The sequence below is a fragment of the Nyctereutes procyonoides genome, unplaced genomic scaffold (assembly GCF_905146905.1).
Source record: "Nyctereutes procyonoides isolate TBG_1078 unplaced genomic scaffold, NYPRO_anot_genome, whole genome shotgun sequence".
NCBI classification, from domain to species: domain Eukaryota; kingdom Metazoa; phylum Chordata; class Mammalia; order Carnivora; family Canidae; genus Nyctereutes; species Nyctereutes procyonoides.
Window position 1 is genome coordinate 16,800,995 of NW_026575160.1, and position 26,425 is coordinate 16,827,419.

Here is a 26,425-nt window from a genome sequence, read left to right on the forward strand (position 1 = left end):
GCAACTGTTCTTGTGTGTGGCAAAGACATGCTTGCTATGTGCTTGTCAAAGTGATTTTTTTTTTTTCTGGGCACACACATAAGACCACATTTCCTGACCCCTTTGCAGTTGAGTTAGACCATGTGACTGATTTCTGCCAGCACGGATCGTGGGTCGGAGGGACGCAAACCCTTCCAGGCCTGGCTGAAACTTCTTTCAATAGCTGCCCTTTTCCTCTGGCCAGCCAGGCACACAGGATTTAGAGAAGGCTCTGTGAGGAGTCTGGGGCCTGCTGAGAGGCTACATAAGAGCATGGGTCCCTAAGCCACCACTTTGAAGAGAAACCCAAGATTGCCATTAAGGTGGGGAACCATCTGAAGAGAGATGAGAAGGCAGACCAAGTGAGCTCACAACGTGCTTTCCTTGCATCATGGCCCTCAGGTTTCGGAGTTTGATTCCATGGTGTAGCCTATCTTGTCCTAAGATGCCTGGTACACGTAATTATGAGCTTAATGATCAGCTTCAATTTCTATTCCCTTATGTCCAACATTCAGGCTGTAAATGACTTTTCTGGCCACTCATTTATTCAACAGATATTCACTTAGAGGCTACTGTGTGCCAAGCACTGCCAATGGTGAGCAAAAAAACACACGCCTTACATGCAATCATGAAATTTAGTCTTGTGAGGTAGGGACATAAATCAATGCTCAAACATATGTAAAATTCTAGCTGTTGTGGGTGAGGTGAATGTTAGAAACCTGGTTCTATAAGGGGTGGATTTTTTTCCCTAGTTAGGAATAACTGTTGAGTGCTTTGACATGTAATTAGCATCTAAGTAAAAATGATTTTTTTAAATTTTTTTTTTAAATTTATTTATGATAGTCACACACACACACACAGAGAGAGGCAGAGACACAGGCAGAGGGAGAAGCAGGCTCCATGCACCAGGAGCCCGACGTGGGATTCGATCCAGGGTCTCCAGGATCCCGCCCTGGGCCAAAGGCAGGCGCCAAACCGCTGCGCCACCCAGGGATCCCAAAAATGATTTTAAAATATAAGTTTGGTTGTGATGAAGCAAAATATAACAAAATCTGGATACAACTAAGATTCATACGGTTTTATCGTTAAATCTTTTCATTTAATAGTTTTAACTACTGAATGGCATTTGCTCCATGTTATAGGCATCTAAACTTTTAAAATGCATATATTGTGATGAATGTGAAATTCTTTAATCGGTTGTTAGCTCCTCAGAGACTTGCAAACAGTCTTTTACTCCTTTTTTAAAATCATAGTGTGTTACTTTTCTATATTCCTGTACCAGAGTTTTACACTGAAGGCCTCATTCAATAAAAGCTAGATCACATCATATCACTAAATACCTTCTTGAATTAGAACTTGTCATTCTGGTAACCATTTTAGCCTTCCAAATTTTTCTCTGCTTACCGAATAAACAATGGTTTCAGTAAGCTTACACACAGGATGAAAGATTTTTTTTTTAGGTTTGCATTGAGTCCCTTTGTTTTTCCATTCTCAGATACTGATACATATATATTGATAAACACATGCATATACTTTCTCAAACATGTTTTATATACATACACAATGCATCTATATCTACACATTCTTCACTTTTGTTTGAAAACTTGATTCTCATTTTTGGACGATGAAAATCATCACACAAATGGCATTACAAATGTGGAAAAAAGATAAGGTATTTATTTGTGCAGCTTGTACAAAAAATATCAGTTATTATTTTCACATAGTGGACACTTCAGGCATTTTCAAAATGGATATCCAGACCATGCTCTGCCACCAAGATACATAACAGAAATGAACTGAGGACTAAAAAAAAAAAAAAAAAAAAAAAAAAGAAAGAAAAGAAATTCTTTAACTTATCAGTTGTTAGCTCCTCAGGAAATTTTGCTAATTTCCATTTTAGAGAAATTATAGGATTTTATTATTTATAAAGTTTATTTAAGTAATCTCTACACCCAAAGTGGGGCCCCCCAACCCAGATATCAAAAGTCTCATTACTCTACCCACTGAGCCAGCCAGGTGACCCTAGAGAAACGACAGGATTTTAAAGCTGCCGGTGCCCTAGGAATTTAATATAAACATCCCCGGTCAGGAAACTAAAGCCCAAAACAGTAAAGTTTGTTCACGACACGTAATTCAGTTCTGATCCCAGACCTAGACCCCAGATGGTCCTAAATCAGGTGCAGCTTTCTCTGCATCACAGTTTTCGTTTTGCAACCGAAGGTCAGGCTGGATTAGTTCTTCCCACTGCGCTTCCTCCAACGGTCAGTTTCATGGGGTGAGTCTAATGAAGATCTGAGTTGGCTTCTGCCCTCTCGGGTTATTTGTGTTTTTGCTGTTCTTAGTTTTTTTTTGTCATCAACATCGCTGAGCTTCTGTTTTATTTAAAAGACACGCTCTGAGTAACATGGATGAGGGGGTTACCCCCTCCCCAGACACCCCTCCCCCCGCAAACCGAAGGCTCAGGACCCAGGAGACAGACCCTTCCCAACCCCGCAGCAGGGAAAACGACAAGTTGGGAGACGCGGTCTCGTCCAGGGTCCCAGGGCCACGTGCGAGGGGAGGGGCCGCCTCCTGGTTGGCGCCCCGAGGGGCTCCGTGCGTCCAATCGGCTTCGGCCCCGCGGCGGCGGAGGGGGCGGGGCCAGCGGCCTGTCCGTCACCGAGCCCACGGGCGGCAGCACCTACCACACCGCTGTACCTTGGCGGGGGCGGGGCGGGGCGGGGCGGGGCGGGCAGGCCGCGGCCGCGGGGGGCGGGGCCGGGCCGGCGGAAGCCAATCCGCGGGGCGGCGCGAGGGGGCGGGGGTGGGGCCGCCCCGCCCGCCCGCGACCCAAACACCCGAGTCCGGGTGCACTTTGGAGCCGCGCTGCTCCTCGGCCTTCCGGTGCGAGCCGGGGCGCCTCCTCCCCTGCCGGGCACCCCCACCCCCGGGGCCCACAACCCCCCGCCCCCCGCGCCCCTCCTTCGCAGGGGGGAGTGCGGCGACGGTTGCCGGGAAGCGCGCGCCGCCCCTCCCTCCCTCCCTCCCTCCCTCCCTCCTCCGTCCTCCCCTCACGCGCCGCCCGTTTTTTTTTTTTTTTTTTTTTTTTTTTCCCTCTTTCCTCCGTTAATACCAGCTGGGTGGCTGGGGGGAGGAGGGAAGGTGGCCCCGGCGGAGTCTGGGCGGGCGCCTCCCCCTCAGCCGCGAGCCGCCGCCGTGTGAGCCGGAGGATGGCGGCGGTGGCTGCGGCCGCCCGGGAGGAGGCGGTACCCAGGCCCGGAGCGCAGAGCGCGGCGACGGCGGCAGAGAGCGGCAGCGGCCCGTCGCGGCGCCTCAGAACCGAAACCGGCGGCCGCCGCAGCGCCACCTGAGCCGGCCGCGGCGCGACCTCCTTCCTGCCCTCGCCTCCCCTCCGCGGCCTCCGGCGGGGCGGGCCGCCCCCACCCCCGCCCCCGCCCCCGCCCCCGCCCCGCGAGCCCGGGAGCCCGGGAGCGCGCCGGGCGCCGACCGCCCTTCGGGGCTCCGGGCGGCGGCCCTGGACGTGCGGGCTGGTGGCAGCGCCGGCCGCGGCGCCTCGGCCCTGCCCGCTCGCTCCCGCCCTCGCGGCCCGGGGCAGGGCGGACATGGGCGCCAAGCAGAGCGGCCCGGCCGCCGCTAACGGCCGCACCCGCGCCTACTCGGGCTCGGATCTACCTTCCAGCAGCGGCGGAGGGACCAACGGGACGGCGGGCGGCGGCGGCGGCGGCGGCGGCGGCGGCGGCGCGCGGGCCGCGGCGAGGTTTCCGGCTCAGGTGCCGGGCGCGCACCAGCCCAGCGGCTCGGGCGGCGCCGCGGCGGCCTCGGCGGCCCCGCGCAGCCGCTCCCTCGGCGGGGCCGTGGGGAGCGTGGCGGTGGCGGCGGCGGCCCGCGCGGCGCAGTCGTCCTTCAGCATCCCCAACAGCAGCAGCGGCCCGTACGGCTCGCAGGACTCGGTGCACAGCAGCCCCGAGGGCGGCGGCGGCGGCGGCGGCGGCGGCGGCGGCGGCGGCGGCAGGGACCGGCCGGCGGGCGGGGGCCCCGGCGGGCCGCGCCTGGTGATCGGCTCCTTACCGGCTCACCTCTCGCCGCACATGTTCGGAGGTACGCCCGGCTCTCCGCGCCTCTCCCTGCACGTGGGCCGCGGCCGCGCCGCTGCACCCCTCCCCTCAGCCGCGCGGCCCGGCTCGCCCACCGCCCTGGGAGGAGGAGGAGGGCGGGTGGGGGGCGGGGGTGCGGCTGGGGGGGGGGGACGGAGGGGGGTCGCCGCGTAGCCCCGGCCGCGCCGCCCCCTCCCTGGGCGCCGGTTGTGCGACCCCGACCCCGGGGGTGCCCCAGCACGGGAAGCCCTGCGTCCCCTCCCCCCCCCCCCCGGGGTGAATGGAGCAAAGGTCGTTTCTCCAGCAAACCGATGCGCCAGCCCTCGTGCTTTTGTCGCTTTGAGGATCGGGAAGTCGGGGGAAGACCGGCTGTTGCCTAACGTAGTTCTCTCTAACTGGGGACACGAGCGGTGAGCTTTTTTTTTTAAAAAAAAAGAAAAGAAAAGAAAAGAAAAAAAAAAAAAGGCCCGAGAGTCCGAGCGTGTGGAAGGAACGTAGGCGTATCTGAGAGAGGAGGGAGTCCGCCTGCTCACGTACGGCCGCGGCCCCCGAGCCTCTGTAAACAGCCCCGCCTACCGCGTACGGCTGGATCGGCCGCGCGTGCGGTGGGGGACGCGGGTTTGACCCCGGCCGGCGGCTGCTCTAGGTAACGGCGAACGCGAGCTCCGATTCGTTTGGACCGGGGCGTCTTAAAAATCGGAAGCAGTTTCTCCAAGAGAAGCCCGATGACCAGAACTCCGCCTAAAAGACGCGGTGAAAAGCATAGGCGCTTTTACTGGAAAGCAGTGCTGACTAGGAAGGAGCTGAGGAAAAGTCACTTTGTGGTAACTGGGAATTTTCAACGGCAAAACGATGAGCTTCTGTGTGGGAACAGGAAGGGTGCACTTGATCAGAGGAAACTGAATCTGGCCTCGTGAGTCCTGTTCTATAGTGATTTACTCTGCCTTAAAAACGGTTAGCGTCGTAAACGAATCAAGACACCCCCCCTCCCTTCCCAGTTGGTGAGGAGAAATTGGAAGTTTGATCTGGATCTGGTCGGGGGTGCTGACTACATACAGTTGTAGATGAACATCCCCCTATCATTGCATTATGTACCGTGATCTTACATGGATTCACAAGTGAGCACAGCCGGAGCAGTGAGAAAAGCATTCCCTCCATTTTTGTAGCCCTTTTTTTTTTCCCCACAGAGGTGGGAAATTTGAGTTGGTCAAGTGGAATGTTCAGTAATCTGTCTGTTCTCATGTTCTGTACTTTGAGTATTCACGATAGCAAGTAGAAAATGGGAATGTCAGGTTTCGTTTTTTTCATGTCATTTATGCTGCTTTGCACATTCAATCTAGAACAACTCTTTACTTGAATTACTTGTTATAATTTTGTTATGAAAATAGAAATATCGGCACTCCTAAAATTGCGCCATTAAAAACCATCTTTCATTTTTGAGAAAAAGAACTGGTGCTGTTCTTACTGTGATTGGAGCATGATTAATGCAGTTGAAGGTTGGTTTGATCTTAACACAGCTGTAGTCAGTCACTACACTGAGGAATAGCAAAAGTCAGTTTCTTGAGATTGGAAGATTAGTGCAGGAATAAAGGATAAGCTGGTTTTTAAAAATATCTTTTTAAAGTGAAAATTTGCATTTAACAGTTATGATCATCAAAAGGTATATTTAAAAGCTTGCTAAAGGAATAAGAAAGCTTGTCAAATTATTATCTTATTTCTTTAATATACTGATTACTATATTTTTCCTAATTGGCTGATAATTACCCTTAACAAAGAGTTAGTATATCTGTACGGATTTATTTTCTGAAAATAAATACCTTCCATTCAGAGTGGGGTGTGGGCTGGGCAAATAGTTGATAATTCCTGCTATTCATGGTAAATTAGCAAATGAAAAAGACCTAGTTCGTAAAAGTAGAAGTAAAGTAAACTTATCCTTTTTTTTTTTTTTTTTTTAAATTTAAGTTCCTAATTTTGTGCACTTAGTTCATTTTGTACTTTCAGAGTTAGGATGATTGGAGCTAATAGTACAGTGACACTGTAGAACTTGTGGCAGCCTTTCCTAACCAGGTCTCTGTAGAGAATAGAGCCCTTAATGTCCTAAGGCATCTATTGTATGCAGCTAATTAACTTTTTTCTCCTTTGCATTTAGAATGATTCTAGGTATGTGTCATTCTTCTGAAATTTGAGAAAACAGTCAAATACTCTGTGTTTGGTAGTTCAGATGAGGAACTCCAGTTTGAGAGAGCCTGGAAGGGGTTCAGAGAAATTACCTATTCCCATTGTATGATAAGAACAAATCAATATGCAGGTACCTTAAATCCTAGTTGACACAGGGAGATGGAATACTCTTAATGTAAAAACGCATCTTCCTACAGGCATATGCTTTCATGAGATTTTTACTTCTATTTCAATGGGTAGGTTTATCAGGGAAACTTAATAGACAAATACTTCTCATCCAGAGATTTAGGAAGCCAGCTGATGAATCTTTTTTTTTTTTTTAAAGATTTATTTATTTATGATAGACAGAGAGAGAGAGAGAGAGAGAGAGAGAGAGAGAGAGAGAGAGGCAGAGACACAGGAGGAGGGAGAAGCAGGCTCCATGCAGGAGCCTGATGTGGGACTCGATCCCAAGTCTCCAGGATCACACCCTGGGCTGCAGGCAGCACTAAACCGCTGCACCACTGGGGCTGCCCTGAATCTTTATTTTCAAATGATGAAACCTTATTTTAAAAAATTAAGCTTGATTATACTTCCCATTGACTTAATTTCTTAGTACGTATTTATGGTATTAATGTATTTAGTTATAAATTGTATAAATGTTTGGGCATATATAAAGTAATTCCCTCTGAAAATTGAGAAAAGGAATTATTTCCAAATTAGTGGGATGTTTTGCTGTAATTTTGTAAGACTTCTTTTAATTGATATTTGTGTTACTTTGTACTAAGAAAATATGGTACTAATAAGATTCAAAATTGTTCTTCTCTTTTGGGCCTGTCATGTAATTTATAGAAAAGGAAAACCTAAACAGCATACCTCTCTCTCTTTCACAGTAGCCTAGCAAGGTGAATTGTTACTAGTTTCATGATAATGAATTACCAAATTGATTGAGGTTTTCTGTGCTGGTTTTGAGTATATTTTAGCTGTATATATTATTATTCAGTTCTCTGGAGAGAACCAGAAGAGAGGTGCTTAATCCTGATATTTTAGTGTACAGAAATTTCCTAGAAATGAAGGATTTTTCTTATTTTTGTTCTTTCAGACCGCTGAGTCTAATACTATTAAAGTGAACAAACGCCTTCTCTTTGTTTTAAAACAGGCCTTTGGTAATACATAGGCTACTATTTAAAAGCCTTGGTGGTATTTTAGGATTTGGGGGCCTTTATTTTATGTCTACATTTTGTCCACTATCAAGTTGCTAATGTTCATAAAATCAGTTATTATGGGTGGATTCTTTAATGGTCCAGCAAGGATGGGGAAGGTAAATTGGGCTATGAAAATATACCAGTGAATGGAGATTGCATCTACAGAAATCATGTGGGCTTCTCTTATAACCAGTCCATGGTTATAAGAAGTGAAAATGTAGAATGAATTGATCTAGACAAGTAACTGGTGGTACTGGATTGCTCTTGGCCTTCTCCTAATTGGCTTGAGTTTGTTTGGGTCTGGTGTGTCCTTGAGTGTTTCAGTAGGCTAATTCAGGCGCCTCCTGTTACTTAAGAAACATGCTTCCTTATGTTGAAGGAGTGTGGCTTATCTCTTAAAACGGAATGTTTTAAATTAAATCTGTATTTCTAGATAGGTTTATTTCTCTGAATTTTCAAGAAAGATGCAGGTTTTGAAGGTAGTGCATTTTCTCCGTTGTTTCTGAATTATTCTCGGTCATTACTTTTTTTACCAGTACTTAGTGCCAAAATGTTTGAATTTGGGATATTGTGATTAATCTACTTCCTGTTTCTGAATTTTCTTTTATTCAATTGAAAACCTTTATGCAGTGTGGCAGAAGAGAAATCTGCTGCTTCCTAAGAAAAGTTAACACTTCTAAACACTACCCCTATCCCTGCCGGAAAGAACAAGAACTCTGGTGGCTAATGTTTCTCACCTGTAATACCACATATCTTAAAAACACTATAGGAGATATCTAATGTTGTATGCTTTGTTAGGGTAAAGCGTGGACTGTGTCCTGGAAGTTTCTGCTTTGGGAATATTTTGAAATGGTCTTTTCTCCCCCCCCCCTCCCTCCAGCTTTATTTTTTGATCTTTTATTTTCCCTGAAAATTCTCTTGTCTGTAGGGTAGAAAGTGGGCTGGAGGAAGGAATGGTTTGTGTTGCACAGGGCATCATCTGATATGAAAGGTGCCTGACCTAAGTACTTATGATGCTTTGCTAATTGCAAAGCCAGTCATCATACTAAAGATAGTGCCTCCAGCAAGCCCCCAGCCCCTTCCAGTTTGATTGCTTTGCCCGGTAACCAGTTACCAATACTGTTAATTAGATACCAGCTTTTAAAATATTTACTTTTTATTCTGTGTTTATAAGGAGAATTGCCTTAATGTTATACTTACTGCAGATCCTGGGTATATTAGCAAATGGGTTAAAAGAAAGAAGTATAGGAACAGTTTTATGTAGCAAAGTACTTCTTTTTTTTCTTTTTTTAAGCAAAGTACTTCTTAAATGTTTTAACTGTGCGCGCATTTGGTATTAACTAATGAATTAAGTTCTGTCCTTGTTTAAGTGCTTAGAAATTGGGGAAAACATGTCTTTTGTGTAAACAGCAAAGGGTTCAGAAATATCTTAGGTTCTGATTATATAAGTTTTCTATGCTGCTTATTAGAGATTGTTAAAAATTTTGCTGTCCAAAACAACACATTTATTATTTCAGTTTCTGTGGGTGAGGAGTCTGGGTTCAGTTTAACTTAGGTCTTCTGCAAGATTGCAGTAGAGGTGTGCCAGGACTGGGCTGCTATTTCACGACTCACCTGGGGAAGGGTCTGCTTTTAAGTCCTCCCCTACCCCCCCAAGTTGTTGGCAGAATTCATTTCCTCATGATTACTAAGCTCATGACTTGCTGCTTTAAAGCCAGCAAAGGAGATGGTCTAGCAGGGTGAGCTGGTGTTACACTCTTACGTAAATATGTACGTGTACTCACATAAAGCCCATTGCTTTGCTGCTACCACTGGTTGGGAGCAAGTCACAGGTCCTGCTAGACTGGAGGGAAGAGAATGACAGGTGTTAATTTCAGAAGGCAGGGATCATGTGTGGCCATCCTGAAGTCTACCACATTGATTATAGACTTAGGTTGACTGGTTAAACATGCAACTATTCTAACTGTATTTTTAAACCCGTTTTTTATTTACTCTGGGAAAGTTGTAATAATGCATGTGGTAAATGTTGCTTTAGTAAACATGAATTTATTTTTTAAAGGGCTGGCATTGTAGTTTTCAGGGGTGCAAACCAAGCTTCTCCTGTGCTTGCTCAGGTCTCAGTTGAATTTGAGGTTATTATGCATTGTAACAAGTGCTATAGTAGGGCTATTAGCAGAAAGCTTTGTAAGGTTTCCTTGCCCCGGGTAGGGAACACTTCACAGAGGCAGATAACATTTGAGCTGTAAGGATTTAGCAGTTGTACACTGTGGGGCGGGGGGGGGGGGGGGGGGGGGGGCGTGCCACACACTGCAGACTAAGGAAGAATCCACAAAAGCCTTGGATTTTGATAAGGCATATTGAAAAGTTAAATGTGTCTGGATTGTAGGGTGTAAGGAGGACTGATGAGAACATGAAACTAGAAAAGTTGGTTTGGGCCATTTGTCAAAGGCTTTTATAGTGCTATACCTTTGTTTTACTTAAGTTTGTTTTTTTTTTTTACTTAAGTTTTAAAAGTAGGCACCACTCCAGTCATAGTTTGTATGGATGGCAACCTTCCTGAGAAATTACTGCAGTGCTCGGGCCTGTGACACTGTGAGAGCTCCGCTGATCATGATTAAATTGCCTGTTAAGAGAGAGGTAGCAGGAAGATAAGCTAGGACTCTTTTAGACTATCGTTGGTGGAAGACACCTAAATTGAGATTATGGCATTGTGGAGGAGAGGAAAAGTTGGATTTGAGTGAGATTTCTAAGGTAAAACTGAATAGGATTGAGAAACCTGGATGCATAGTGATGTCATTAACCAGTATTAAAAATACAAAAAGAAAGAAAAAAATTTAGGAAATGAAGAGTTCTTTCAGGCCTGTTAAATTTGGAGTGGCTATGGGATTTCCATCTGGAAGCATCCTTTAAGCAATTGGAAATACACATCAGTAATTTAGTACATTACAAAAACTTGAGAAATAGCCGATTAGCAGATTTTAAGTGAAGCCAAAAAATGGATGAGATTACTAAGGGATGAATATAAATTGAGGAGAAGCAAGCATGGAATCCTGGAGAGCGAGAATTTTAAGAGAAAAGCAGAGTAGGAGGACAGTGATCAGAATTGAACCCAAGGAAAAGAAGTTGATAGAAATGTTTTTTATCATAAAAATAATACATGTTCACTAGAGAAGACTAAAATACAGAAAACACTGAAAAACACACAAAAGAAATAGCAAATCACTAGTAATCTTATAGCCAGAAATAACTAGAATCAAATGTTGATGTCTACTTTTTCTTTAAGTTTATTATTAAAATTTTATTTAAATTGAGTTAGTTAACATATTATTGGTTTCAGAGGTAGAGGTCTTCAGTCTTATATAACACTGAGTGCCTATTACATCACGTGCCCTCCTTCACGTTCATCACCCAGTTACCCCATCCTCCCACCCTCTCCCCTTCAGTGACCCCTGTTTGTTTCCTGTGATTAAGAATCTTTTGGGATGCCTGGGTGGCTTAGCAGTTAAGCTCCTGCCTTTGGCCCAGGGTGTGATTCTGGAGTCTTGGGATGGAGTCCGAGCCCCACATCAGGCTCCCTGCGTGGAGCCTGCTTCTGTCTTTGCCTGTGTCTCTGCCTCTCTCTCTGTGTCTCTCATGAATAAACAAACACAATTAAAAAAATAAAGAATAATCTTTTATGGTTTATGTCCCTCTCTGATTTCATCTTATTTTTTCCTTTCTTCTATGGTCCTCTGTTTTGTTTTTTAAATTTCATATATGAGTGAGATCATATAGTAATTGTCTTTCTCTGTCTACTTTTTCATATATATGTTTTAGATAAAAATTTGGAACTTTCATCCTGTATATTCTTTTCATTTTAAACTTTTCTGATGTTCTAATGTAAAATTTGAAAGCTACAGATTTCCCTCTGAGAATTGCTTTAGCTGAATCCCACAAATTTTGAAGTGGTTTTATTAGCATGTAGTTAAAAATATTGTCTGATTTCTCTTGTGATTTCTTCTTTGATCCATGGGTTAGATATTTTTTGATGACCTGCTCTTTCCACTTCATCAGTTTCTTCTGTGACCTTGAGATTTTTTATATGACATGGTTTTTAAAGACGGCTCAGTGTTCCGAAATTCACTCAGTATATATTTAATGAGGACCCACTTTGCCATGCACTGCCCTAAGGATACAGAAGTGAAGAACTTAAACACATATCCCTGCTTTCATGGACCTTATATTCTACTTGAGCGAGAGAGTAAACAAGTAAAAATATATCGTGTGTTATAGAGTGTTGAATGTGATTGGGAAAAATAGAGTGGGAAGTTGGGCAGAGATTGTGGGGTGGAGACTTGTCCCTGTGTTAAATAGTGTTTGGAAGATAATCTCACTGACAGGGTTGACATTCAAGCAGAGGGGAGGACGCAAACCATGAGGGATCTCTAAAGGAAAAGCAGAAGGAACAGTAACTAGAAGGGCCCAGAGGAATGAGTGTACCTGATGTGAGGTGCGAACAGCTGTGAAACCAGTATAGCTGGCAGAGGGTTGTAGATGGGAGCAGAGAGGAGTGGGATGGGGCTGAATCATAAAATGCCTCGAACCACGGACCTGTCTTTTTGACTCGTTTTAGAAAGAGATGGGGAACCATTTGAGAGTTTTCTGAGCAGAAGACTGACGTAACTGGACTCGGGCTTTTAAAGGATTACCCTGGCCACGGGGTGAGAGCAGACGCTAGAGGGCAAGAGTCAGGCAAAGGAGTTAAAAAATCAGGGCAAACTATAACAGTGGCTTGGACCAGGGTGGTGGCACTGGAGGTGGTGAGGAGTGGCCAGACTCTGGATGTCCTATTCTTGGAATATGGAGCCAACTGGATGAGCTGTTGGAGGAGTGCAAGGGGAGGTGGAGTTTATATGGTTTATTTACATTTGGGCACTATTGGGTACTAGTGCTGTCAAAATCCTGGTGTGCAAATGTTTAGGTCTCTCCAGTTACTTCTTAAAAATTTATCAGAGGTGTGGGATTGTTAGAACCAAAGATATGCATATTTGTTCAAGGCATTTGATCTTTGTTGCTGAACTGTCCTTTGGAAAGCGCAGCTTCTTCAAGCAGAGTATAATTTCAGGAGTATCTGATTTTTTTTTTCCCTCCCCATGAAAACTCTAGTGAGGTTTTTAATACTAAAGGGCAGGTTCAAAAAAAAAAGGGGGGGGGGTAGGTTCATAGGTGCATTTTGAGTAGTATATATCAGTCATTATTCTATTCAGTGTTCCTTTTTTTTTTTTAGCAGTAAGTTTAGTGTATCAAAAAAGAATAAGTATATTCCATCGTTTGAATTTAATAAATTCTGACCATCTTGTATATCCCAGTTTTTGTTGGAATTGCGATTAGTCTGTGATAATTTATAAATTTATTCTATTTGTATATATGTTAGCTGAGAAAAATAGAACCGAGAAACCATATACTATACATAGTTATTGCATGTAATTCTTTTCAGAGTCAGCTTTTGGTTTGAATGATAAATCTTACCACTTTTATTATTGATTTTTAAATGTCATTAGTACTGTTATTTTCTTTCTCATTTTGTGAAGTTAATTTTGCCCCTTCTAGCTGCTGCTTTTTTTTTTTTTTTTAAAGTAACCTCTACACCTAACCACCTACCATGGGGGCTTGAACTCATGGCCTTGAGGTTAAGAGTTTACATGCTCTACTGCCTGAGCCAGCCAGAGGGGCCTCACTCTTCTTAGTTCATTTTACTTTTCATTTGTTCTTTTTTAACGATAAAAGCACTAAGGCAATGATTACTCCTTGGTACATATAGTCACTTTCCATAGCTTTAGATACTTAGTATTTTCATTGTCATTAAGTAAATGAGCTCTCTTGAGGAATAATTTTCTTAATGAAGATTTTTTTTTTTTTTAACCTGGGAGTTAAAGTGTGTGGCTTTAACATCTTGGGTAAATTTACTGCTGTGGTTCTTGCTATCCTCTTGTTATTTCTAGTTACCTAGAAGTGTTGTGTTGTGGTCATAGAGTCTTAAGACTTTTTCAGTTGCAAATGATAAAAATACAACATAAAGTAGCATTACGTAGAAAAACAGCATTATAAGTCTTGGGATGGATCTATGTTCATCCACTCATCCACTCTTTTTTTTTTAATAATAAATTTATTTTTATTGGTGTTCAGTTTGCCAACATACAGAATAACACCCAGTGCTCATCCCGTCAAGTGCCCCCTTCAGTGCCTGTCACCCATTCACCCCCACCCGCCGCCCTTCTCCCCTTCCACCACCCCTAGTTCGTTTCCCAGAGTTAGGAGTCTTTATGTTCTGTCTCCCTTTTTGATATTTCCTACCACTCATCCACTCTTGATAGGCCTTCTCAACCTGCTAACTCTTTCATTTTGGGTAGTTTTTTTGGAATTATTAATATTGTTTTTTCAAGATTTTATTTATTTATTCATGAGAGAGAGAGAGAGGCAGAGACACAGGCAGAGGGAGAAGCAGATTCCATGCAGGGAGCCTGACGTGGGACTTGATTCCTGGTCCCCAGGATCACACCCTGGGCTGAAGGCGGTGCTAAACTGCTGAGCCACCCAAGCTGCCCTTTGGAATTATTTCTGTGATTATTTCTTCTGCCATTTTCTTTTCTCGTTATTTTAGTGTTGGACACTTAGAGTGATCTTTTGCTTTATTTATTTATTTTTCTTTTTATGGGAGTTTTTCCTTCAACTTTTATCTTCTGACCCTTTTGTTTATTTCTGTAATCTTTTAAAATTTCCAAGAACTTCTTTTTATTGTGAACTTTTTCATACATTTTGTTCTTGTTTTGTGGGTACAGTAGCTTTTTCTTAGGATATTAATGTTTTTGTGTATGCATTTGGGTTGGTTCGTTGTTTTTTGTTTTTGTTTTTGTTTTTTCCCCTCCCAATTACTTGATTTCTTCCCAGTTGCTTTTTCTTTTTGTTTGGCTTCAGTTTTTCATTAGGTTCTTTCTTCAAATGTTTGGTAATCATTGGCTCACTTATTATTTAAAGCATTCAAAATTCATTGGAAGCAGTCTGTGCATATAGGGTTATCTGTCTGGGCCCCTTTTCTGAGGAATTAAGAAATTCCTAAGAATTAAATTATTGCCTTTTTCTTTGGATTGGTCATATTTTCCAGAGTGGTGTCTCTGTCTCTCTCTCTCTCTCTCTCTCTTGCCTGGAGGACGAACTTTTTATACTTCTAGGAGCAGAGTGAGAAGAAAGTTGGGAGTGTTAACACTCATTTGGTATTGTAATTTCCATATTCATTATCAGTAGATACCTCTGCCTTTATTCCTATTATCCCCAAGTCCAGAAACTTTTCTTTCTCCAATTTACAAACCTTCAGTCTAATGCCAGCGTTAAGGAGGAACAACTGTCTAGTTGCTGGAAGTCAGGGAGAATAAGAGACTTGGAGTGAATCTTCTCTCTTTAGTCCTCTTGTGCCTGCCACTTCTTGTGTGTCCTGTGAATAGGTTGCTTGTCTGCTTTCCTAATTCTGCAAGGAGTTACCACTCATTTTCTTTCCATAGTCTAATGATATCCTTTTTTCCCCTCTCTATCCTTTTATAGATTTATTTTCTTTAAAAAAATATTATTAATTTTGTAGTATTATTGTAATTATTAATTTTTGTAATTTTGTAATTATTTTTGAAAGATGTTTGAGCTGAGAGGGGCTATTAAACGTGTTCAGGCAGTTATCCTTAACTTGAAGTCCTCTTCTTTTCTTTCTAATTGCCTTAGAAATATGAATCCATTTCTATAAATTTCAACAATTCAGTTGAAAGTCACTTTCATGTCTTCTCTGGTGATCCCATTCATTCCCAGATGTTACTATTATTATCTTTTGTATGTGTATTTCCTAACCTTTTGATAAATTGACTTACATACTTACAGAGGAAGACAGTTTCATTTGTATGAAGTTTTGTGATAGAGACTTATTGACAAGAACATGGTCACACTATATTCTCCTAAAACCTTTTTTCTCCACTGGGTTTAGAAGTTTTTTTTATGTGGCAGGACATAGAAGTATAACTCTTCTCTGTAACTGTTGCATTCTTAACTATTCCATAATAAGCATGTGCTGTAGTTTAACCATTCTTCTGTTGGTACACATTTAGGTGTTTATACTTTTCTAATGCTGTAAAAACCGTCTTTATCAACATACGCATATGTACAGATTTTTCTCAGATGGGTACTATTATGACACCAAGCATCTGGAATTTATGTCAGACTCCACAGGTTTAAGGGCATTGTCCTGAGAAGACTGCTCTCACTTCAGATTCAGCTACATTTTGGGGTCCCCAGGCCACCTGTACTTCTGATCAAATGAGTAAAAATTTGGAGGAACAGGTGGGAGGGGAGGTCCCATGACTTTTCCGGTTTGATGATTGACTAGAATAATTCACAGGACTCAATAAAATGGTATACTCAGGATTATAGTTTTATTATAAAGGTTATAAAGTAGAACCAGCCAAATGAGGAGACACAGTGTGAGATCTGAGAGGATCCTGAATACAGTGCTTTCCTGCTTTCTTCTTATGGAATCAGGCTGGTCACCCTCCTGACACAATAATGGATACACAAACTAGGATGCTTCCCAAAGCCTAGGTGTCCAGACTTTTTTATTTGAGTTTTATTACGTAGATGTAGTTGGTTAAAAATTGGCCACATGATTGGACTCAGTCTCTGACTCCCTCTCCTCTCTAGAGGTTGGCCTGGCTCATCATCCCTCAAGCCTTTACTCTCTTAGGGTTGGTTTTTCTGGTGACTAGCCTCTATTCTGAATTGTCTTAGCAGCATAAAGTCACATGTGATCCCAGGGGGCTCATGAATAGTGAAGACATTCTTATCACTCAGGAAATTCCAAGGGCTTTAGAAGCTCTGTGCCAGGAACCCAGGAACAAAGACCAGACAAATTCTTCATTATACAACAGATACCTAGAAGTAGAATTTTCTGGTTGAATGGTATACACTCTTTAGTTTTTAATAGATATTGAATAGATATCTAATTTTAATAGATATCCCTCAGAGGCACTACAAAATCTATTTTGCACTATTATATGATAATACTAAAATTTTCCAAAACTTTGCTAGTACTAGATGTTAGTATTTTCCTACATTTCTGTTGATGAAAAATTTGGATTTATATTTCCTGATTGCTATTGAAAATAAGCACTTTTCCATGTGTTTTTTATTAGCCACATATATTTCTTTTTTGAATTGCCTACTTGTTGACTTTGTCCATTTTTTTTTTGTTTTGTTATCTGTTTAATATTGATTTGTAGTTCATTATATATTCTACAGATTAGTTTTTGGTTGTTTATATATTTTTAAATATTTTAAATATTTCCTCCCAGGTTATTGATTTATAAGATTAAATTTTTATGAATTAGGTTTATTGTGTCAATTTTAACGGTACAGGGTTATGAATTTAAATTATTAAAATGCCATGTAAAAGTCTATTGCTTCCTATAGATGAAGAAGAAAGGGCCTTTATTTATTTATTTATTTATTCATTCATTCATTCATTCATTCATTTGAGATAGAGACAGTATGAGCAGCATGAGCATGAGAGGCAGAGGGAGAGGGACAAGCAGACTCCTCACTGAGCAGGAAGCCTGGGGCAGGGCTCCATCCCAGGACCCTGAGATCATTACCTAAGCCAAAGGCAGAAGCCTAACCATCTGAGCCACCCAGGCACCCTGAAAGGGCCTTTATTAATGGCAAGATTCTTTTGGATGATTTTTAGCTGTCTCACATATTGGATCTAGTTTCATAGGGATTTAAATTATATAAGCCCCCATTTGTCTCTGTCCCATTTTTGGGGAACATTTGAACTCTTTCAGAGTAATGAAGAATGGGAAGAAAATATTTGTTGTGGCAGTATGGTGAGAGAAGTCCAAAGGTAATAACTAATTAAAAAATTCTGTGAATTGTATTTATCCAGATCATTCCTCTTCTGTTTTATTAAGGTGATTTAAAATTGACCATAACTCCAAGTGACATAATTCTATAAATATTAAATTCCCTATTATAATAACTTACTGTATGTTTAGTGTCTTTATAAATTGCTATGTGATGTGTTCTTCATGGAATATAGAAGTATGGAGTAGAAGACTTAGTTCTTATATTTAAAATTTTTCCATTGATGGGGCGGGGCATAGAGCTTAAATTTTTTTTATCATTGAAGTGATTTCTTAATACTAATTTTTTTTGGCCTAAAACTTTCAGGAATACATCGTTTCTTTTTTTATTATTTTTATTTATTTTTTTCAGAAATACAGTTTCAATAAATATCAATGAAGCCTTGTTTATAGAACTTAGTGGTATATGTACTGAATATATCTTAATATCCTGCATGAATGTTACCTTGTGTGATAATATTACTAGTTCAGACCCATAGATACTTTACAGTTTATAAAAGCCTATTTACATACTCTATTTTCAAGTAACATTTTGTAAGACACAGAGTACGTAATTTTTATATTATAAATGAGAAAACTAAGCCTCTGAGATGTTAAGAAATTTGGCTTTTAAGCTGTTTAAATCATAATGACTCTGAATCACAGGAGTGCTTTTTTTTTTTTTTTTTTTATTTCACTATGTGTATTAGTTTCTTGCAGATTTTGTAACAAAGTACCACCAATCTAGTGACTTAAACAGGGCAAACGTAGTATAGATACAGAGGTCAGCAGTACAAAATGGGTGTCACTGGGCTGAAATCAAAGTGTTGATAGGCTGCTTCTGGAGGTTCTAAGGGAGTACCTGTTTTCTTGTTTTTTTTTTTCCCCAACATTCAGAGACTACCTGTATTTCTTAGTTTATATGACCCCTTCGTCCTCCTTCAGAGGAAGTTACATGGGCCAGGTTTTCTCGCACTGACATCTTTCTGGTTTTGACTCTTTTGCCTCACTTCCACATTTTAAAGACCCTTGTGATTGAGTTGGGCCTACCCAGATAATCTAGGATTATCTCTCTATTTTAAGATCAGTGACTAGCAGCCTTATTTCCACTTTGCCATGTAACCTAACATGGTTCCAGGGATTAATTAGGCTATAGACATGTTTGGAGGGCCATTATTTTGCCTATCACGCCATGATAACTCTTGAGTATCCTTTAAGGAAAATGAGGTAGTTTTGGTTTTATAATGAGTTATCACTGGGAGAGGAAAAAATGATACCAAGCTGTAAGAAAATACTTAGAGTAAACTTTATGTATTGGCTATTGAATCTAAAAGAAAATTAGAGGAAGTTCTTTTTCAGAGTGCTTGGCTGGCTCAGTTGGTAGAGTGGCAACTCTTCAGGTCACAGCCATCAGTTCGAGTCCCACATTGGAAGTAGAGTTTACTTAAAAAAAAAAAAAAGAATCTTTTTCTAAAAGATAGTTAATATTTCCCAAGTCTATGAAGCAATAAAAATAAGTGAAATGGTAGATTACAAAAAAAAAAAAACCTATTGTAGTGATTAGGATAGTCTCTTGAATAATTCAAAGCAGAGTTGTCATTTTTATTCATATTAAATACTAAAGTCTAGTTATAGTAAGAAGTTCTTCACTTATAGTCTATTGGTTGCTGAATTCGTAGGATAAACTTCAGGTGGTCCACAAAGCTTTTGAAATTATACAGAATTTTGTGGTTAATGTTAATTTTTTTAGAGGAATAATTCGTGGTTTTCATCAGATTTTCAAAGAGGTCTTTCACCTTAAATTAACAACCATTGGTCTACACATTTTTTTTCAAGTCCAGTTAAATTACTTTTTGGTGGGATCCCTGGGTGGCTCAGCAGTTTGGCACCTGCCTTTGGCCCAGGGTGCGATCCTGGAGTCCCGGGATCGAGTCTCCAGTCAGGCTCTCGGCATGGAGCCTGCTTCTCCCTCCTCCTGTGTCTCTGCCTCTCTCCCTCTTCTCTATCACAAATAAATAAATAAATAAAATCTTTTTTTTTTTTTAAATTACTTTTGGTATAGTTCTCTGGTGTTTTTGTATAGTTCTCTTATACTTGAGATTTAATGTGTAAAGCAAAGTAGTAAGCTTCTACCATTTGCTAGTTGTTGATAAGGAGTGAATGTCATAGATACGGATCCTGTTTTCATCAAGCAGAGTAATTGTCACATTGTTTTCTAATCTTTTTTTTTTAAAACCGTTTAATTTTTTTTCCTGAGCCTTCTCTAATTTTATCATCATTGAGAACTGACAGCTTTGTCGAATGGGAGTGCAACTACTTTTTTCTTTTAAAAACTTAGGATTGATTTGCATACATTGGAATGCACAGATCTTAAATGTACAGTTTGAAGAGTTTTGACAAATGCATTTGACAATAATATACTGTGTAATACACTATCAAAATAGAAAACATTTTCTTCAACCCAAGAGTTCTCTTACGTTCCTTTGGAGTCATTCCCACCCAGCTTCCAAAAGGCTGAATAATATTACCTGTTTCTGTTATCTCGATTAGTTTTGCCTGTTCTTGAACATCGTATATATGGAGTCATACAACATGTACTCTTCCATGTTTGGGGTAATTGTTAAGTAAGTTAGAAATGGGAGGCATTAGAAAAATTAATGAAATTTTTTCTTTCTGCTCACATTTCTCCTCTTTGTCCCTTCATGCTACTCCCTCCCCAATTACTGTACAACACTATAAGGTGCACACTCAAACTGAGAATAAGAGTGTCTAATAATGGGCATGTAGCAGAAGCTGTGATTGTGTAAATATCTCAGATACAAGATAAACCTAATTTGAAAATTAAGGGTTGAATTTATTCTTACTTTGTCTATTCTTTAATTTTAAGTTATCTGATTGGGAAAGTTTTTAGATGATATTAAATGTTTTAGATGGTATTCACTATAGCAAAGTGGGATATAGTGGTTGATTTATTTGCGGATTGTCAATTGTCAGGAGGAGGACAAAGTTCCAAGAACCTTATTTTTAGGAAAATATTTCCAAGCATGAGGGAAATTTTACTTGTCTGTGGAAAGCGGGTGAACAAAGATTCAAGAGTCGGAACTTTATTGTTTTTGGTTTAGTCTAAATCTTTTAAAAAATTAAGTAGACAGTGGCCAGGCATAATTTTCTTTTTGCCTATAACATGTTTTCATACAAGTCCAAGAAGAATAAATGAGTCAGGGATCATGTTAAGTTCTGTGTACGGCTTACCCATACTCCAGAATAACAGCTGGGCCTGAAAGAAATTCCAGCCTTTATGCAAGAGGAATCAGAAAAGGGGATTCTTACGGTTGTTGTGATAGTGAGACAAGCTATACCAGGTCTCTGGAATCCAGATTTGCCAAAGCTGAGACATGTGAGGAGAAGGATCTGCTGGTGTGTGTTAGCCTTCTGTATGAAGCTGCATGGATTGGGGGTGACGAGGATGGCAACACCTCCGCTGCGGAGTTCTCTAGTAATTAGGAGAAGGAGTGTTTTTATTTATAAATTTAAAAAATATATAACATTACATAAATTCTGGTGTAGAGTGTGATAATTTAATACAGTCTATGTTGCAAATTGATTCATCACTACATAATTACCATTTATTTTGGTGTAGAGAACATTCTGGATGTTCAGTCATAGCAAATTTCAAGTCTATAATACAGGACTATTAACTGTACATTAAATTCCCTAAAACTTTTTCTTCTTATAACTAGAAACTTGCACCTTTGACCAACATCTTCTCATTTCCTCTACTGCTCAGTCCTGGCAGCCACCATTCTCTCTGTTTCTATGAGATTGGCTCATTTATTTAAGTGTAATTAATATCTATCCACTGTTAGTTTCAGGTGTACAGCATAATGATTCAGCAATACTGTACATTATTCAGAGCTCACCATGATCAATATAGTTACTGTCCCCATACAACACCCTTACAGTATTGTTGACTATAGTCCCTGTGTTGCACTTCTCATCCCTATGACTTTATTTTGGAGTAAATTCTTCCCCCAACATGGGACTCAAACTCATGACCCCGAGATTAAGAGTAAATGCGTTACCAACTGAGCCAGCCAGGTGCCCTGCCATGAGCTTATTATCTTAGAACTGGGAGTTGGTACCTCCTAATCTCCTTTACCTATTTCACCCATCCTGCTGTCTACCTTCTCTTTGGCAGCCACTAATCCTCTGCATTTAAGAGTCTAGGTTTTGTTTTTTTACTCATTCTTTTGTCTTTTAGATTCCATATATAAATGAAATCATACAGCATTTATCTTTTTCTGTCTTATTTCACTTAGTATTACACCCAGGTCTATCCATGTTGCAAAGGGCAAGATCTCATTCTTATGGCTGAATAATATTCGTGTGTGTGTATGTGTGTACATATGTATGCATGTGTATGCACTACCTTGGGAAAGAGTGCTTTAAAAAGCTAGTAAACAGACCTTGACCAGAATTCCTAAAAGCAGTCTGGGGCACAGTTAGCTGCATTCACTTCTGATATATTAAATATTTTTGGAAGGGTCACAGATAACACAACAAGTTCTACTTAGAAGTAAATAAAACTAGCTTTATGACTTTCATCTTTCATTTTTTGGACTTCAGTTTCCAAATAAACTATTGAATAATAAGGCTTTTAAATATAAAACCGTGTCCATAGTTTCAGTGTGAATATACTAGTACAAATTCCATTATTACAGATTCCAAAAAGGTAATTAAATTTACTGTATACGAACCAATGATTAGGTCAGCAGCCTAGAGAGTGTCCTTCTGTAGGCTAGTGCACTCAAGGGAGTCATAATGGTACTTGTAGAAAGGTACCTGCTGTTGCTTATTCAGAGAAGGAGGTGGTTTTACTTTTTTCAGGGATGGTGGTGAACTTCTGCTCTCAGCATCATTTGCTTGGTGTTCTAAAAGCAATTATCCTCTCAGAGGCAGGAACTATGGAAGAATTTGGGAAATTTGACAAGCTTACTCCACAAAAAGTTGAAATCTGTTGGGTACCAAATTGTTAACCATCCCATTGACATTTTTGCTTTTGCTTTGCACAAACTGAATGTATTTTTAAAAGTGATGTTATATATAGCAGAATCTAGAGAAGAATATTCCTTATACTACATATGAAAATGTGATAGCTTTAAAGCAAAGGCAGCACGACAAAGCCTAGATATTCTTTTGTGTTTTTAGCTGACTTTAAAATTGAGCATGGAGGAAACTTGTTCTTAACCATCATATATAGTCTCTCTGATTTTTCCTTGTTGTTTTTACTTACTCAGTCATTAAATACGTAATGCATGCTGCAGTAAGCTAGGTTGGCTTTCTGGTATTGGAAATGCAAAGGTGAAAAACACTTTTGTTCCCCAAAAATGCATAGTCTAGTAGAGAGCTAGCTTGGAAACAAATGAGTGGTATGTGGCTTGTTTTGGTAATTTTGTTACCAAACAAGTGCATATATGTGTAACGAAGAAGAAAGACTAGGAGGTCTTTATCCATATACTAAAAGTTGATTCTCTCTGGCAAGTAGGAATACTGCTATTTTCTCATATTTTGCCATGTATTTACAGTAATACACAAGTAGCTTCTATAAACAGAAAAGAACTGATAGTGATGTCATCATCATGGCTACTCTGTTACAATTCCCGAGCTACCATCACTCAATTCCAGAGCTCAGATTCATACTCAGATCCGTCTGACTCTAGGTATTTGCCCTTAACCCTCTGGCCCCAAGGACCAAAACCTACTTTGGACAGCATCATTGATAGTTTAATCCTATCACTGTTCCCATAAGATTCTCCTGGAAGGAAGAGTTCTGTAGACAGGGCATATTTGTAACGTATTAAAGTTCTCTAGTAAAGAAATCTAAGTAACTCATTTTGATTCCTCATTTCCCAAATTAATTTCATAGTAACCTGACTTTATTTTTCCAGTAATCCTGTATGGTGTATGGCTCTCATACTTTAGTGGACATGAGAATCACTCCTACCTCCAGAGTTTTTGGTTCAATTAATTTGGGGATGGTGCATGACAGTTTGTGCTTTATTTTTTCTATGATTTTATTTATTCATGAGAGATACAGAGAGAGGCAGAGATATAGGCAAAGGGAGAAGCAGGCTCCTTGCAGGGAGCCCGATGTGGGACTGGATCCCAGGACCCCAGGATCATGCCCTGAACCAAAGGCAGATGCTCAACCACTGAGCCACCCAGGTGTCCCTATTTGCACTTTTTAAACAAGTTTCCGGAGTTGCTGACGCTCCTGGTCCAGGAACCATTCCTTGTGCTCATTTTTGTTAGGTGATTTGCAATTCCATTTTACCTTGAGATACAAATTTAACTGATTATGATATTGGTGTTTTCCTGCTGAAAGAAGGTATCTTAAAAGCTGAAAATAATTGTGTTTAGCATAGAAAGAGCCTCCAGAGGGGCTTTCATTAACTAAATTAACCAAGGAGCCTTATTTCCCTCTGTCATTAGTATTTTTCTGCTGCCCTGTGAAGTTCCGCTTAGTCTTCTGTGGATGGAAATGATTAAACCTGCTTCGAAAGGTTGTAATAAAGATTAAATGATACAATATTTGCAAGAGTGCCTAGTACAGGGCTTGGTGCATTCCAAGTGCTTAATGCCTTGCTAATTGAAGTTCAGTCTCTGAACTAATGGTATTTACTTCACTTGGGAATTTCTTAGAAATGATTTCACACCCCACCCCAGATTTATAGAAACAGATTCTGCATTTTAAAAATGTCCAGGCGATTTGTATGCACGTTGCTACATGAAAAGCACTGGTAGTAGCATGCACCTTAAGAAAAGCTTTTCCTGGTGCTGTATGTGGCTTATTCTCTACTTTGTAAACTGACCACCCACGGCTCTTTCTGTATAGATGTTACTGATTGGAATATTGTTTATTCCAGAGCCCAGAAATACTTGGCCCAAAATGATAATATCTACCTTGGTGTTTCCTGACTATAAAATAATGTATAATAATAATAATATATATTATTAAATCTTGAAATAACACATAAAAGTGTAACAACAACAACAAAAAAACTACCTGACGGTCCACTCCCTGTGATAAATAAATAAATCACTAGCACTTTGGTACACTTAGTAAGTGCATGTCTTTAAACATGTATATATGTGCACGCCTAATTTTGAGAGGACTTTTTTCCCCCTTCTTATCCCCTGTACCCTTACCTGTGGAATAAATGAACCCAGTATTTATCTTCTGAACCTTTGTGCTATGCATGGACATAATATATACACATATAAAGGGATTTTGTAGTCATTGTTTTATAAAAATGGGATTATATTAAGAGTGGTCGCCTGCACCTTTTCTCACTTGAAATACTGTGAAGATTCCTCAAGTTGTGTACACATTCTTTTTAAGAACAGCTTGATAGGCCATGGTAGGGATATTGGACAAATTATTCTGCTGTTTTTATTGATGATGGTCAGTTTTTGCTACTAAAAACAGAAGTAAAAATCCTTGTTTGTCTATTCTTTGTGTACTGATACTACCATTATTGCTAGGATAAATTAACAGGTGGAGATTGCTGGGTCAAAGGGTAATTTTTTTTTTTTAAAGATTTTATTTATTCTTAGATTGAGAGAGAGAGAGGCAGAGAGACACAGGCAGAGGGAGAAGCAGGTTCCATGCAGGGAGCCCAATGCGGGACTTGATCCAGGGACTCTAGGATCACGCCCTGGGCTGAAGGCGGCACTAAACCGCTGAGCCACCCAGGCGTCCCTCAAAGGGTAATTCAAATTGCTTTTGTTATGAAATATATTTTACATATAGAAGAATATATAGAACACATACACATCTTGAAGACTAATAAAGTGAATTTTCCTGTACCACCATCCATACTGAAATAGAACATCCATGGTTTCTTAAAATCTCCCTCTGTGCCCTTCTATTGTATTCTTTTTACTTAATATTTTCCCTACTTTTATAGCTTTACCATTCAGTTACGCATCCCTAGAGAGTTAACATGCTCAAACAGTAGGCTTGGTTTTCAACATTATATTAATGGAGTCATTCTAAATATATGACAGTATTATTTGTATACTTATGTTATTGTCGTAGCTATAGCTTATCCCTCTTTGTTTTTATATCACATTCTATTGAATAAATACTACAGTTTATCCATTTTTATTATGATGGAATTGGTGTTTCCAGTTTTGTATTATAAACAATGCTGCCATGAACATTTTTATTCATGACTCGTGCACATATACACAAGTACTCTGGGGCATTGAGCTTCAAACATTTTTGCTTTTTTATCCCCCAAAATAATTTTGTTAAGCTGTCTACCTCCTTGCACATTTTTTTCCCTTGCACATTTTTAAATTGACATTTAATGTTTTTATCATAACGTTTAAATAGTTGCAAGTATGTATTTTCAGGGATATTAAAAATATTGATGTTTTAAAATATTTATATCCCTATTTTTAATTTATTTTTTAATTTTAATTCCCATGTAATTAACTTACAATGTTGTATTAGTTTCAGGTGTACTATAGAGTGATTCAACAATTCTGTACTCAGTGCACATCATAGTAAGTGTACTCTTAATCCATCCCTTCACTTGTTGTATTTTCCACCACATCCCCCTACCACTGTAACTATCAGTTTGTTCTCTAAAGAGTCTGTTTTTTATTTATTTATTTATTTTAATTTTTTTTATTTATTTACGATAGTCATAGAGAGAGAGAGGCAGAGACACAGGCAGAAGGAGAAGCAGGCTCCATGCACCGGGAGCCCGACGTGGGATTCGATCCGGGGTCTCCAGGATCGCTCCCTGGGCCAAAGGCAGGCGCCAAACCGCTGCGCCACCCAGGGATCCCTGTTTTTAATTTTTTGAAGAACCTCCATACCATTTTCCACAGTGGCTGCACCCAGTTCGCATTCTCACCAATAGTGCAAGAAGTTTCCTTTTTCTCTACATCCTTACCAACACTTGTTTCTTGTGTATTTGAGTTTAGCTACTCTGACAAGTAGGAAGTTTTTATTTTAATTCCAGCTAGT

The 26,425-nt window shown here is 40.4% G+C and overlaps 1 protein-coding gene across 1 annotated transcript in view; it reads left to right on the top strand.

Moving 5' to 3' along the window:
• Window positions 1-3,106: 3,106 nt before the first annotated feature.
• ZNRF2 (zinc and ring finger 2) overlaps window positions 3,107-26,425 on the top strand; it is a 96,169-nt gene continuing 72,850 nt past the window's right edge. Inside the window, exon 1 of the mRNA XM_055314583.1 lies at window positions 3,107-4,116. Coding sequence (XP_055170558.1) covers window positions 3,621-4,116 — 496 coding nt within the window. The 5' untranslated portion in view covers window positions 3,107-3,620. The remainder of the gene's footprint in view (window positions 4,117-26,425) is intronic.